At 38.4% G+C, this 17043-nt stretch overlaps 1 protein-coding gene across 2 annotated transcripts in view; it reads left to right on the top strand.

The window, feature by feature from the left end:
- The window catches only part of LOC126236572 (tRNA N6-adenosine threonylcarbamoyltransferase, mitochondrial), a 131822-nt gene extending 115202 nt beyond the window's left edge, over positions 1 to 16620 (top strand). For both annotated transcript variants that reach the window (XM_049945982.1, XM_049945981.1), the window contains one exon: positions 16458 to 16620. In XM_049945982.1, the coding sequence (XP_049801939.1) occupies positions 16458 to 16554 (97 nt within the window). In that variant the 3' untranslated portion in view covers positions 16555 to 16620. The remainder of the gene's footprint in view (positions 1 to 16457) is intronic.
- Positions 16621 to 17043: the final 423 nt, after the last annotated feature.

The raw sequence follows: 17043 nt of genomic DNA, 5'->3' as shown, positions 1-17043 counted from the left end.
AAGGAAGAAGAATAGGCCAAATGTGGATATAACTTGTGGAGGGGAAAAACTACAAGTGGTAGAGAACTTCAAGTACCTGGGAAGCATGATTGAAAGTAAGGGGGGAAACGCAATGGAAATAAATGAAAGGTGCAGAAAGCAGGGCAGTTCTACAAATGCATTAGGGGGCTTATTTGGAGCAAGGAGGTGCCACAGAAATCCAAGGGAATTATATACCGAACCTACTTTGTCCCCATATTGACATACGGAAGTGAGACATGGGTAATGCACAAAAGCGACAAAAGTAGAATACAGGCTAGTGAAATGAAGTTCCAGAGGAGCAGGTTGAGTGTAACAAGACGAGACAGATTGTGAAATGTGTATGTGAGGGAAAGACTAAAGGAGGAACCAGTACAGGACAGGATAGAAAAATCAAGACTGCAGTGGTATGGACACATGAAGAGAATGGATGAGGGAAGAATTCCAAAGAGGATGTTTGATCTGCAACTGGAGGGGAAGAGGCCCAGAGGAAGACCAAGAGATAGATGGGTGAAGGGAGTGAAGGAATGTGTGACGAGAAGAGGAGAGAACTGGACGAAGGTGGAAGAGGGGGAATGGTGGAAAGACAGAACACGATGGAGAGGCTTGTGTTCCCGACAGACCCAGCCAGTGGCTGGAAACTGTCCAAGATGATGATGATGATGAGAGGTCACTACTGCTGCTGGCAGCTTACTGGGTTGCCATCTTTGATGTCCATGAATGTGCCCTAGTAAACTGTACCATCATGCTGTTGGGCACCATCACTGAATGGGCAATGCCCAGCACCAGCAGGGCTGGCTACATTGCATGGCATTGCTTCTGCTGTGCTGATGATCTTGACTTCGCTGACGCCCTCGAGGTTGCTTAGGGTGTACTCATCAGCATATTCCAGTCCTGTGTGCTGCATTTGCTGCTGCTGCCACAGAGAAGATTCAGTTGTAAAACCAAGAGCAATAAATGTGTAAATTGCTGATGTGTCTCATTAGTGCCCATCGGCACCCAAAGGTGCTCACTACCACACTCCATGCTTTGTCATCTTGCATCCATAGGGGTCATAGATCACAGACCCCTGCAGTTTGTGTGCTTTATATTAAAATTATCTATGTTTAGAGTCACCAGCTGACATTTGCACTGGGTGCTGATGATCTGCAAGGATCTCTGTGTTTTGTTACAAGTTTCTAACAATATCATTTCACTTCACACAATTGTGTCTTCTGTGAACCACCCAGCCTCATGGGGATACAAGTGTTACCCAACAGGTCATTTATATGTCCTCATACACAGCAGTGGTGATATCACAGTTCCTTTAGGTCTGCTAGACTGTACCTTCACTTTTGACAGTTTTCCCTGTAAGAATGACATACTGATTTCTGTTTGATAAACAATCTTGAATCTAAAAACTGAATATCTGTTTACGTTCTCCATGTGCATGTATACACATAAAAAAAGTTTTGTATCACCCCATTTCTCAGAACTCCTGAAGATAGACATTGACTGTGGATATTGTATCACAGGCACAGTCCCTTTGACTGTTCAGAGGTGTCACTAAACCCGCCCAAAGATGTAAACAACCATGCATGAGCAGCCTCTATTAGATGGAGGGGATCCAACAACCGATCAGTTCCAGTCACTCCACCAGGAAGGAGGTACGCGGTTTGTGTTGTTGGTAGTCCAACCATGCCTAGAGTGTCAATACCGTGGTTCGATCACGTTCGCATTGTTACTTTGTGCCACGAAGGCCTCTCAACAATGGAGGAAATACAGAGAGACAGGAACTGTTGATGACATGCCTTGCTCAGGTCACCCAAGGGCTACTACTGCAGTGGGTGACAGCTACCTACAGATTATCGCTCGGAGGAACTCTGAGAGCAATGCCATTATGTTAAATGATGCTCTTGGTGCAGCCATAGGACATCGTGTTAAGACTCAAACTGTGTGCAATAGGCTGCATGATGCGCAACTTCTCTCCCAATGTCCATGGCGGGGTCCATCTTTGCAACCACGACACCTTGCGGCACAGTACAGATGTGCCCAACAACAAGCTGAATGGACTGCTCAGGATAGACATCACGTTCTCTTCACTGATGAGTGAGTTGCATATGCCTTCAACCAGACAATTGTTGGAGACATATTTGGAGGCAACACGGTCAGGCTGAACGCCTTAGATACACTGTCCAGCGAGTGCAGCAAGGTAGAGGTTCCCTGATGTTTTGGGGTGGCATTATGTGGGGCTGACATACACCGCTGGTGGTCATGGAAGGTGCCATAATGGCTGTATGATATGTGAATGCCATCCTCTGACTGATAGTCGAACCATATCGGCAGGATATTGGTGAGGCATTCGTCTTCATGGACTACAATTCATGCCCCCATCATGTCCATCTTGTGAATGTCTTCCTTCAGGATAAGGACATTGCTTGACTATAGTGGTCAGCATGTACGCTAGACATGAACCCTATTGAACATGCCTGGGACAGATTGATAAGGGCTGTTTATTGACCACATGACCCACCAACCACTCTGAGGGATCTACACTGAATCGCCATTGAGGAGTGGGACAATCTGGACCAACAGTGCCTTGATGAACTTGTGGACAATATGCCATGACAAATGCAGGCATGCATCAATGTAAGAGGATGTGCAACTGGGTATTAGATGTACTAGTGTGTACAGCAATCTGGACCACCTCCTCCAAATGTCTCACTGTATATTGGTACAACATGCAATGTATAGTTTTCATGAGCAATAAAAAGGGTGGAAATGATGTTTATGTTGATCTCTATTCCAATTTTCTGTACAGGTTCCGGAAATCTTGGAACCAAGGTGATGCAAAACTGTTTTTGATGTGTGTATTTTGTTTACTAGGTGATGGTGCACTACTGTGTAAACAGCTTTTTTGGAAGTTGAGAAACCCAATATCAACCAGAGTTCTGGATCTCATGGACAAACAATTCAAGCCATATTTCACATGATACTTGAGACCACGTGTCATAATTCTGAAAGTGTTGTTCTGCTGTACAAATAAAACAATTTATGCATGTCATTTGTTTATTTTGCCACTACATGTTTCGATGGTTAACACCATCACATTCAGGTGGAGGATTGTTTATTTTTGTGGGTGGTGTTGGTGAAGAGTGCACACATCTTTTCTCAGTCGCAGTCCAAGGGCAAGTAAATAGACATCCATACTCTTCACCAGCACCAGCCATGTAAATAAACAGTTCTCCACCTGAAGATGATGACATGAAGCATCAAAATGTGTAGTTGCAAAATAAACAAGTGACTGATGCAGAAACTGTTTTATTTGTTCTGATCAACAGTTGCAGCCCTCATAATACCATCACTTATGGATGACATATTCATTGTTTTGCTGACTATCTCTCTTCTAAGGAAGGAATAAAGAGTTTAATGTCCCATCAGCATTGAGGTTGTTATAAATTTAGCATAGGCTCAGATTAGGGAAGGATGGGAAGGAAGCTGACCAATCGGCTGTGCCTTTTCAAAGGAACCATCCTGGCACTTGCCGTAACCAGTTTAGGGAGATCACAGAAAACCTAAATCTGGATGGTTGGACAGGGGATTTGAACCATTGTCCTCCAGAATTCAAGTCCAGTGCATTTCCGTTGTTCTACCCCACTGGATTCTCTCTTCCAAGGCTGTCATAAATCAGAGGAAAATATAGTGACAAGCTTTGCTACATTACCTACGTACATACATGTTTGGGGGGGGGGGAGGGGGGGAAGCAGCTACAGGATTCATTTTTCTTGCAAAGCATCTTATTAAGTACTGTAAATGCTTTCATTGTAACTTCTGTATATTTAATGCCTGTATAATGCATACTCATATTCAAACTTCCTCTGTTCTTCAGAAACACTTAAAGATATTCCTTCCTGGACAGTTTATTCCAGAGTTGATTAGATTTGTGTTTATATGAGTTAGATAAAAGATGTTACCCTGGTTGAAGATGTATTGCTAGAAGGAGCTTTTAAAGTAATATCCATGATCAGAAGCCACTGCTTCACGTGGATACTATTACATTACATTTAAGGGTGTGGTCATAAGATGGAACACTCTGTAACCTGTTGAATGATTCTTTGTGCCTTGCGCCATATCAGTTTACTGCCAAACTGAACAACCCTTGAAGATTTGTGTGCTAATACAAAAATTAAGGCATTAATTGGCACAAAAACCATCTTACTTCAAACCCAGATCACGTGATCTGGGCTTTTTTTTTCCTTTCTTTTTTGCAATATGGAAGTTAGTAATGGGCAGCCGCTTTTATACAATTGGGTGCACATATCTATTTCAAACAAATTAACACCACACTCAATTTTCTGGATTAAGCTAATCATTATCATATGATAATATCCAGGAACAGCTTCTATCCTATGAAAATAGTCATGAAATATTTGTGAGAATATCATGCAACACAAATGAAGCACATTATGCACTTCGGCTGACACCCAATATTTTTATCATTATTTCAACGGTAATTACTGTAGTACAGAATGGAAGAGAGATAACTTCAGTAACAGATGCAGTTTTCTCATGATTGGTCTCATTTGGTGTAATTTGGAAGTAGTTGGCATGTAAGTCAATTGATGAGAAGACCTCAACCCTCATAAATAATTTGAGGTATCTCCACTGGTGATGTACTTATAATAAACACAATAGACTCTCTGGTATATGAATAATACATTTAATGTTTCTGTATAACTTTTTGAATTAAAAGATATTGTATTAGCAAAGATCTTTGTGTGATATGAGTGTACCTTCAATAATGCAAATAGTCATAGCCTTTACATTTGTTAATTCATCTTTATTAAGGAAGATTGATGTTTAAAAAACAGTAATAAAATTCAAGTTAATTGTATCGTGCCTTCCTGCATTTACAAGCAGTGGTTCGAACAGTAGACAGAATATAATATGTAACTGCTATTTAGCTAGACCTGTATAAACTCAGAGTGTCAAAGCAAGAAACAGTAAGAAAAATCTCAGAATTTCAGTTGCCACAGAGGCTCTTACCACAGCAGAGACTATACCGACTCATCTTTATAGTGAATGCAAAAGTGAATTTATATCATTACTGTCCTTAGACCAAGATAAATATTCTTTTTAATGGAAAAAGTAAAGGAAATTTAAAGAGTGTGGTATTCACAACATGGAGCAGTGAAATACATAAAGGTGGCCAACCTTGCTAGGCTTCACCATCCCCCTTCCCCTAGTGCCATTTGTAGAGTTTTAACACTAACAGAAGTTAGTGTTTCTGTATTCATGGTATTTCAATGAAGAAAGAAAATAACTTTTTGTAGTGTATCATATGGCTGGATCATGTAATGTATAGAATTTTAGGTAATTGTGGCATCTGTGCCCTGCTTCTTCATTGTTGACTTTGAGTTCACTTGGACGCATGTGTTCCCTGGCATGTTTCTCAGTCTCACTTTCCCCCTTCAAAATTACAGCATGTGCATTAAGTAATAGTATCAAGATTTGTGTCAGTTATTAAGACCTACATTCTCTAATTACAAGAACCATTTCCCGTGCTGCCTCATCTAGCCCACCCCCGAACATCTACATAAACAATTTTTAGGAAATAATGGAAGGCCTGAAAGTAACAACTCGCAACACTGTTGAGGTGGTGAATTATTGACAGCCACATAAACAAGACTAGAATGTTGCTAGCATTCAGAAAGTCCTTCTTCAGAGATAACTGAATGAACAGACACATATACCCACGCATGCACACACGGACGCACACGTCCACACACACACACACACACACACACACACACACACACACACACACACACACACACCTGTCCACCTAAATTGCATGAAAATTAGCAAAGTTTTCATTCTCTTTTGTGTATGTCTCCTGACAAGTCAACGCCTATGCTGTTTGGTGTGCAGACTCCTTTACTCATTAATTTTTACATCTGTCTTATTACAGTCAACATTGTAATGAATAGGCTGCTCTCAGGCAGAGTGGTAGAGGACATATTTGTACACTGTACATCTCTCTTTGCATTCATTTGAAGGAAAGTCCAACATTTAGTGTACAGGATAGTATTGTGTGCACAGTTATTTTAGATTTGAGCAGACAAACTGCAACTTAAAGAATTGAACTTTATTGTTGTAAAACCACCTGGCATTTATGATCTATTTACAGCATTAATTTTAAGCAGTTCGTCATTGTTGAACACATGTGTAAGTGTAAGAAAATGTAATGTCATTCCAATTTTTCTATTTTATCTTTATTGAACACTTATTGCTGGAGCCATTGTCTAATTCCACTAAACCACAATAAAGTAAAACAAATCTGCGTTACATTTCTTCTGCAATTATACAAAATGACACGCAAATTTGCTCATAAATAATTGTTGTTATAAGACTAATGTGCCCTTTCTCACTAAGCTCACTGTACAAAATTTAGATCCAGCATCTCTCTTAGACCAGTGGTTAATTCACTATTAGCTTTGCTTCTCCTAATTCATGGAATTTTATTATAATTGTTATTCTTTCATCTTACAAAATACAATCAAAATAATAAAAAATTACCTGATATTTTGTATACGAGACAAATATAACTTTCAAGACACCAGCAGAAACAGTGTCTTGTTAATCTTACATTACCAATAAGTACATAGACTAAATTAACATCTTACATTTTAGTGGCGCTTGAAATAGAATAAAAGGACAAGTATTAGTTTTTAATTCAGATAAGTCTTGCTAAATAGTTCAGTTTGTGTTTCATTTGGAAAATCTTGTTTAAGGCTCAGTAAGGCCTAGTTCATGTAGCTACCCAAAGATGATTCTAAAACAGTACTACAGCTGTTAGAATCATATGTTAATCATATCACAAATGCAGTTAAATGGAAATCAAGTTGAAATTAACGAAAGCAACATAAGAAATGAAAAGTAACCTAACAAAAGCTAGACTGGGCCCCAAGGAACAACTAGATGTGGAAAGCAGATGGAGACATCTGAAGAACAGAATCCAAAAAGCAACTTCCAAATTTTAGGAAAAAGAAAAGCCATAACAAAATTTGGTTTAATGTAAAGTGCTGTAAAGGAGGAACTCATGAATTTGAGAAAGTAACAGTATTATGCTGATGGAAATACGCAATAAAATTGGCCAGGGAACACAGTGAACTGGGATAGACAGCAAACTCTAAGATAAGAGGAAAGGCAACACTATAGCAATTTGATAAGAGAATCAGAGAATGATTTCAGGCATCACAGAACAGGCAGATGTATCAAAATATTTTTAAAAAATCTATTGGAAAACTCACTAGAAGGGGAACAGTTTACAGAGGATCAACATGGGAAAATGCAGACCAACAAGAATGATGGGCAAAACCATGGAAGATATACTTTCCACAAGTACTCATCTGTAATGATCATGTCTTCATTTAAATTTGAAGAATCTGATACAGTTGATATACAAATCACTACCCCATCAATAAACAAAATACAGCAAATAATGAAAAAATAAAAGAATAACAAAGCTTGTGGTGAAGACCACATATATGCTGAACTATTAAAAATTGAGGACAAATAACTGGAACTGGGACTACAGTCCTTAATGGAAACAATACTGATGACAGAAATCATACCTGAGGACTGGGATTTAGTAGTTATGTGCCCCATTTTGAAGGATGCAAGGTACTTATAAATGGTGGAAAAATCGAAATTTTTAATGACTTTATTAAATTCTATAGTCTTTCCTGATTACATTGATATATACATTATAGGGTTTCAAATGAAAAATGACCTGTATATACAAAATTTTAAAGTTACGGTCATGTATTCCGCCACACCTTTTTTTCTGTTACAGAAACCAGTATTATTTCAAAAAGAACTGTGAACTTTCTGTTTACAGCGATTGTATGTATGATACATTATATATGTTGGTAACAGTGCAGGTTTCTAGTATCTGTAAATTATTATCTTTGCTAGTATTTGCTTTTGTTTCACTGAAGCAGTGTTTTCATGTGTTACTGAATGTTTGTTGCCCAAGTGCTACATATGTTTGTGGAAGCACATATCCTTAGTGTGCAATAAATACGAACTATGCCACGCATCAAGAAATTCAATAAAAGGAAATTCCGTGGTAACCAGTTCACAAACAAAGCAAGCCACACTGTTGAAAGTAACCTATGTATCAGTTCTTCAGGGATAAGCCCTACATGGCACGCCTCCTGGTGATTCAAAATTTTGTGTTAACAGTGACACTGTTTGTAGTGGGTTTGTTGTTGCTGATGTGGGCATCTTATCTTCTTTGATAAAGGAAGTGGCGAAATGTGAACAATGTGATGGTGTAGGCTTTCTGGAAATAACAGAACAACAAAGTAGCAGGAAGGGTTTAGTGTCAAAATTAGTTGTTCTGTGCAGATTGTGCAATAAATCTAGCTCAAAAATGACTTCAAACCTTGTGCATAATTCATATGATGTGAATCTGAAGTTAGTGTATGCAGTGTGTGCAATAGGAAAACGAAAAAAGGCTGCTCAAATGTTTTGTGGTTCGATTGACCTTCCCTCCTCCTCCCAGTAGGGTCAGCAAGTATGTAAAAATACTTTTAGGTGCATTGACGGTTGTGTCTAAAGCATCTATGAAACATTCAGTAGAAGAAACTGTAAATATTAGTGGAACCAGGGACATTGCTGTTGCCCTTGATGAGACATGGCAACGTCGAGGACATCGTTCCTTGAATGATGTTGTAAGTGCTGCTTCTCTGGAAAATGGAAAACTCGTTGATGTTTAGTGTTTATCTAAGTACTGCCACACCTGCCATGGTAACACTGAAGGACATATTGAACATCAGTGTTCTAAACATTATGATAGTTACAGTGGGGGTATGGAGTGTGATAGAGCTCTACAAACATCTCAGAGGTTGGTGCCCATTTATAACGTTAGATATACAAAGTACCTAGGCGATGGGGACTCTAAAGCTTTCAATAAAATTAATGAGATCAATGTTTATGGTGATACCTTGTTAACAAAACTGGAGTGTTGTGGACATGTGCAAAAGAGGATGGGTGCTAGATTGAGGAAGCTACGAAGAGGAATGAAAGGAAAGTTGCTATCTGATGGAAAATCTCTGTCTGGCCAAGGCAGATTGACAGAAACTGAAATAGACCTTCTTCAGAGTTATTATGGACTGGCCATTAGATGAACTGCACCTCTGAATGATGTTACAGCAGTGAGAGAAGCTGTATAAGTTGTCCACAGATGACAATCCTGTTCACAGGCTTTGCCCTAAGGGAGCAGATTCTTTGTGTGGTTACCAAAAAGCAAAAGAAAGTGGTCAAATATACTATCATAAGCATTCTCTTCCTGAGCCTGTTATGAATGAAATAAAACCAATTTTTAGAGACCTGAGTGACCCTGTTTGCTTGGTAAATTGTCTTCATGGGGGCACTCAGAATACAAATGAAAGTTTCTGTCATTGTATATGGAAAAGATTACCCAAGAATGTTTTTGTGCAACTAAGCACATTAAAAGTTGGTGTATTAGATGCAGTGATATGTTTCAATGATGGAGTGATAGGAAGGTTGGATGTCCTGAGAAATTTGGACATAAAATGTGGCTCTGATATGGAAGATCAATTGCTTGCGTGTGGCAGACAATGGGAGCATGAAGCTGAAAGATGCACTCTTCAAGTTACCAAAGAAGCAAGAAGTGCTAAAAGGAATGCCAAGAGGAAGCTTGAAGATGATGAAATGCTGCAGGATGGAGACTATGCTTCAGGAATGTTCTGAGGCACAGTTTAATTGGACTCATATCTTCATTTGCAGTTTCCTGCAAGTTGTATTTTTCAGAAGTCAGGTACAAATATTTTCTAAAGATTATAAAGCATTGCCCTGATTTTTTTCTGTAACTTGCAATAGTCCATACTTATGTAGTAGACCTAAGCGTTATTGCAGAATCAAAACATTATAGAAAAAATAACATTTTTATTAGGAAAAAAAAATTATAAAAATTAAAATGTAAGAAGTGATATTTTTTGTCCTTGTAATATACATAACAGATGGAATTAAATAGGTCTAGTACCTCAGTGATCATGTCATGCATATCTGGTAAAAATTTGGTCTCCTTCAAATGTATAACATTGGATTAAATGGTACCTCAATTTGAAGAAGCATTTTGGGGAAAAAATTGCACCAATTTCTTTGAAATTTTTTTAATAACCCTAAGAAAGTTCAGAAATATTCAGAATACTTCTAATTTGTTTAGAAAGTGCGCTGCATTACCTGATACCAACAAAAATCTGTAAAACATATATATGTATATATAATGTGGACATGTGCAAAAGAGGGAATAATAGAGGGAAACATTCCAAGTGGGAAAATATATCTAAAAACAAAGATGATGTGACTTACCAAACGAAAGCACTGGCAGGTCGATAGACATACAAACAAACACAAACATACACACAAGATTCTAGCTTTCGCAACCAATGGTTGCTTCGTCAGGAAAGAGGGAAGGAGAGGGAAAGATGAAGGGATGTGGGTTTTAAGGGAGAGGGTAAGGAGTCATTCCAATCCCAGGAGCGGAAAGACTTACCTTAGGGGGAAAAAAAAGGACAGATATACACTCGCACACACACACACACACACACACACATATCCATCCACACGTATACAGACACAAGCAGACATATTTAAAGACAAAGAGTTTGGACAGAGATGTCAGTCGAGGCAGAGGCAAAGAGTTGGTGAATGACATGTGAGGTATGAGTGGCGGCAACTTGAAATTAGCGGAGATTGAGGCCTGATGGGTAATGGGAAGAGAGGATATATTGAAGAGCAAGTTCCCATCTCCGGAGTTCGGATAGGTTGGTGTTGGTGGGAAGTATTCAGATAACCTGGACGGTGTAACACTGTGCCAAGATGTGCTGGCCACGCACCGAGGCATGTTTAGCCACAGTGTGATCCTCATTACCAACAAACACTGTCTGCCTGTGTACATTCATGCGAATGGACAGTTTGTTGCTGGTCATTCCCACATAGAATGCATCACAGTGTAGGCAGGTCAGTTGGTAAATCACGTGGGTGCTTTCACACGTGGCTCTGCCTTTGAGGCTTCCGCCTCGACTGACATCTCTGCCCAAACTCTTTGTCTTTAAATATGTCTGCTTGTGTCTCTATACGTGTGGATGGATATGTGTGTGTGTGCGAGTGTATACCCGTCCTTTTTTTCCCCCTAAGGTAAGTCTTTCCGCTCCCGGGATTGGAATGACTCCTTACCCTCTCCCTTAAAACCCACATCCTTTCGTCTTTCCCTCTCTTGCCCTCTTTCCTGATGAGGCAACAGTTTGTTGAGAAAGCTTGAATTTTGTGTGTATGTTTGTGTTTGTTTTTGTGTCTATCGACCTGCCAGCACTTTCGTTTGGTAAGTCACATCATCTTTGTTTTTAGATATATTTTTCCCACGGGGAATGTTTCCCTCTATATATATATATATATATATATATATATATATATATATATATATGTGCAATATGTCTGCTTGTGTCTGTATATGTGTTGATGGATATGTGCGTGTGTGCGAGTGTATACCTGTCCTTTTTTCCCCCTAAGGTAAGTCTTTCTGCTCCCGGGATTGGAATGACTCCTTACCCTCTCCCTTAAAACCCACATCCTTTCGTCTTTCCCTCTCCTTCCCCTCTTTCCTGATGAGGCAACAGTTTGTTGCGAAAGCTTGAATTTTGTGTGTGTGTTTGTGTTTGTTTGTGTGTCTATCGACCTGCCAGCACTTTCGTTCAGTAAGTTACATCATCTTTGTTTTTACATATATTTTTCCCACGTGGAATGTTTCCCTCTATATATATATATATATATATATATATATATATAAAAAGAAAGATGATGAGACTTACCAAACAAAAGCGCTGGCAGGTCGATAGACACACAGGTCTATCGACCTGCCAGCGCTTTTGTTTGGTAAGTCTCATCATCTTTCTTTTTAGATATATTTTTTCCACGTGGAATGTTTCCCTCTGTTATATATATATATATATATATATATATATATATATATATATATATATAAAAAAAGAAAGATGATGAGACTTACCAAACAAAAGCGCTGGCAGGTCGATAGACACACAAACAAACACAAATATACACACAAAATTCAAGCTTTCGCAACAAACTGTTGCCTCATCAGGAAAGAGGGAAGGAGAGGGAAAGACGAAAGGATGTGGGTTTTAAGGGAGAGGGTAAGGAGTCATTCCAATCCCGGGAGCGGAAAGACTTACCTTAGGGGGAAAAAAGGACAGGTATACACTCGCACACACACACATATCCATCCACACATACAGACACAAGCAGACATAAACCCACATCCTTTCGTCTTTCCCTCTCCTTCCCTCTTTCCTGATGAGGCAACAGTTTGTTGCGAAAGCTTGAATTTTGTGTGTATGTTTGTGTTTGTTTGTGTGTCTATCGACCTGCCAGCACTTTCGTTCGGTAAGTCACATCATCTGTGTTTTTTTATATATATATATATATATATATATATATATATATATATAAACAGTGCCTGAAATAAATAGGTGTTGATTTTTACATAATATTGAGCCAGAAAAGTACCCTGTATCCTTAAGAGAAGTGATTTCCATGTGTGCAATAACTACAGAAGAATTTCTGTACTTGTTATGATTTATAAAATTATATCGATCTCTTGTGATATCTCTTCCCTTGATAGCAGGACAATGGTTTCCAGTACTGCTATTTCCACATGTCATATCCTTGAAGTTCTCTTTAAAGGCTCTTTCCAGTGCCACACAGAAAAGTGTATAGTTCCAGAAAAAAGTCCAAGTCATGGTGTTAAAAATCACTTCCCTACATCAGAAAAATCACCACATTATCTATATTACAGGATGGCTGTACCGCTTCATGGTTCATGGTTCACAGTTCTTGTTGCAGGTTGCCTATCTAATGACTTCCAGGGGCAACAAAAATTTGGTTTCCAATGTTTCATGTTATTATTGAGTGAATTAAAAATTTAAAATGCTGTCAGTATCTTCTTATTAAGAGCTGTAGTTTTATGTTAAAAGTTTAATGCAGTAAGACAGATTTTACAGTAAGAAACCATGTGTATCTATCTTGAAGCAATGTAACTCACCACTTGAAAATATCCAGATTATATTTATTCAGTATTTGAGAGCAAGAGCACTTGGTGACATGCAACAAACTGTACACATAATTTCAAACCTTTATGAAACTACTACTCACTGACAGTCCTACAAAACGACGAAAGGAAAAAAGTTTATTGACTACTACATTTTCACTGTTTGCGGAGTAAAAGTGCTGCATCAGGCTTGACATTTTAATTTATTACTTTTTTATCGCTAATGATATTTGCAACATATTTTGCAAACAAGCATTCATATACACCACTGAATGACCCGCAAAATTATAACATGGTGTGACAATGTAACCCACTACTTTAAAATATCCAGATTATATTTATTCAGTATTTGAGAACAAGAGCACTTAGTGACTTGCAAACAGATCAGGAGATATGATGTCATAAACATTGAGATGCATGAAAAACTAGATCTTGCTTAAAATGGAATACAGATTACCCAAACCATACTCATCCAGCATTTGATAATTACAGCAATTAGCGTCTTCCAATAAACTTTAAACATAATTTCAAACATTTTCTAAACGTTTACCAGTTACATCCTTAGTGTCAAATATTTGACAAATTTACTCATTTGTTAAGTAATCAGAAGTTTGAAGCTGTTTTATACATGGGAGGTTGATTTCTTAAAGAATTGCTATAACTTAGCATAAAACATACCTTGATACGTTTTATCATTCTAGGCATACACCTGTACGTAGCTTGTGTCCTGTGCTCTGGTGGAGGATAGTCTAATCTTTAATGTCATTTAAAATGATGCCACAAAAATTATAATAATGATGAGGGGATGAAAAAAAAATGATGTCTCACAGTACAAAAAGGAATTTATGTACATAAAAACTTCAGAGTGGCACATACTGTATGTCTGTGTCAACAATTTTAATTCAGCAGTGTAAAAATTTTGTATATCTGCGAAGAAATTATGTAGCAAAAATGTATTTAGAAATAGGTTTTCTTGTTTTTCTGAGGTAGATTGAATTCATACTATCAAGAATTTTATGATTACTTCAATAATAAAATGGTTTGTGGAAATGGAAGATCGTCAGTCAATTGTGTAGTGCCAGTCTGAAGATTTAAATGAAGTACAATGGTATAAAAGTCTGCATAGATGATACATATTGGGATGTAAGCCAAAGTTAATTTAAGCTATGCTGCTCATAAAATATTTAGCGTCATAGTGTTATTTTGTACATTTTCGTACATCTACAATGGTTTTTAGTAATGAGGAATTAGCTGACAATGTACCAATGCACAGAGACTGCTTAAAGAGCAGTAGGGCTCATATTGGACTACTATCCTGGAACCAAAGAATGTCATATTCATTTGAAAAAAAGGGTTATAATGCTAGAATATTATGAAAAGGATACAGTTATACTCACTATAAAGAAGATATGTTGAGTCACAGACAGGCACAACAAAAAGACTGTTACATATAAGCTTTCAGCCAAAGCCTTCTTCGGGAAAGAAAAATGCACACACATTCACACAAGCAAGCACACTTCATGCACACATGGCCTCTATATCCAGTCTCTCTGGCCAGAACACAGCTACACCTTTAAACAGGAGTATCATTCTGGAGTGGGATGGGGAAGGGTTGGGGGCGTAGCAGGTATGGATGGGGGAAGAAAAATCAGCACTGCCTGGTGGAATGCCCAGAGACTAGAGGTGGCAGGACAGGTCACCAGGTGCAATGTCATGAGGCTGTTGGGGGAGGAAGGGGAGGGAAAACATAGGGAGTGGAAAGGAGAGGAACAGAGATGGGGAAAAGACCAGTAGGTGTGCTGGCAGAGAGCAATACAAAGTGAGAGCGAGGGGACGTGAATTGTGAGGTGACAGGACAGAGGAGGTGGAAACAGTTGGGTGGAGAGTGTGAGGACAGATTTTTAGATTGAGGCTGGAATGATTTCAGGAGTGGAGAATGTGTTGCAAGGATATCTCTCATCTCTGCAACACAGATAGAGGGAGGATACAGATAACCTTGATTGTGAAGCAGCCATTGAAATCAAACATGTTCTGTTAAGCTGCATGTTGTGACACTTGCCATTCATCCAGCTGGACAGCTAGCTGGTAGTCATACCAATATAAAAAGCTGAGCAGTGATTGCAGCTAAGCTGGCAGCCACATTGTGTGCTTCTCTCTGCCAGAGCACCTACTGGTCTTTTCCCCTTCTCTGCTACTCTCCTTTCTGCTCACCACATTTTCCTCCTTTCCCTCCCACAAAATCTCCTGATACTGTGCCTGGCAGTCCTGTCCTTCCACCTCTAGTCTCTGCATGCTCCACCAGGCAGAACTGATTCCTCTTCCCCCATCTGTGCCCATCTACCCCTCCCCATTCTCCACCCCATTCCAGATTGTTGGTCCCTTTCAATGCACTTAGTTGCATTCTGGTTGGAGTGGCTGGAGATACCAGTAAAGTGTGTGAGAGGTATGCTTACTTGTGTGAACTTGAGTGGAGTTTTCTTTTTTGAAGAACGCTTTGGCCAAAACTTTTATGTGACAGTCTTTTTGTAGCGCCTTTCTACAACTCAGCATATCATCTTTGTGGTGAGCAGCAATCTATCTTTTTTATAATATTGTTGTTATGCCAACTTGAACTTTCCACAGTTAAATATTTGTATCTTCAAAGTGAGCATACATTGTCAGTATTTAAATTAAAGTAAATTGCTCACAGTATATGTGGGATTTGAGAAAGCAATGAGACCACAAAGGACCATGTTTGATATTTCCTTTTTCACTATTCAACCAGGGTAGTTATGAGGTTCTGATGGAAATAGTGCAGAACTTCTGCCTGTGCAAAAACAGCTCCGTGACCAGTACTACTATGTGCCCTTCTTCAGTTGTACATTGAGCAATGTCTTCACATTTAAGCTTAATATAAGGTTCTGAATGCAAAGAAATGGCAGAATCCCATATGAGTGACTCTGTGAGATGTGATGTTGCCATTTCTGAGTTGAGTTTTTACCAGCTCGTAGTTTGACAAGTAGACTCATTGACTGAAGGCCGTAGAACTGAAGTTCCTTTGTGTACCTTTTTCTGAAACAAAGGTCAATATCACAACATGATGACAGTCATATATCCAAAAAATTATACTGAAAATAATGCCTACAGAAGCCTATGTGCACATACTTTGTATATGCTTCCTGAGAAGTGTTATGTCTATGCATGAGTCTCACATGCTTTAATGGTCAACACACACTGTAATTTTGATAGTAAATGGAGTTGAGTATATATTTTGTTCCAGTCTGTATTTATAGAACATTAACACAAAAAAAACTTGTTCCAGGTGTCCATTAGGTGAGGATATCAGAGATGCAGTTGCAGAAGCCAGTATAAAATGCAAGTGGATTAAACGCAAAGTTTTCATTGCAGCAATTCAATGATGTTTATTTTTCTGAGATGCCATTGTAAATAAAAGTGTCAGTGATAATAAATTTTTTATTATTTTATGTATGTTATTTATTTGTAAATTATAAAGTAATTTAATCCGACTGGTACTTAAGATCTTTTTTCTTACTGTTATTAATAACTTTATTTGCTGCTAGAGTGGTATACTAATGAGTCTTGATTTTTTGTTTTTCAATTAATGTTTTACAGTGCAACAAGGAAGGCAAGTAAGGTTACATATCTGTACAGCACAGTAATAGGTGTAATACAGGAATGTGGCAGTATATATGTATTCTGCATTGACTGTAACCTATGTTTCATTCACCATTTTTGAGAAGTCAAGGAATTTTTTGAACGTTGTAAATTAATGCTTGTGACCTGAGTGGGCTGTTGTATTGTGAACTGAAATAGTTATCAAATTATCTTTTTAACGAGCTTGACCAATACTACTTGTACACAGGTTAGATGGGCTTGACCTTGGCATA

This window comes from Schistocerca nitens, chromosome 2, assembly GCF_023898315.1.
Source record: "Schistocerca nitens isolate TAMUIC-IGC-003100 chromosome 2, iqSchNite1.1, whole genome shotgun sequence".
Taxonomy (NCBI): domain Eukaryota; kingdom Metazoa; phylum Arthropoda; class Insecta; order Orthoptera; family Acrididae; genus Schistocerca; species Schistocerca nitens.
The sequence above is the reverse complement of the archived record's forward strand: the minus strand, read 5'-3'. Positions and strand labels throughout refer to the sequence as shown.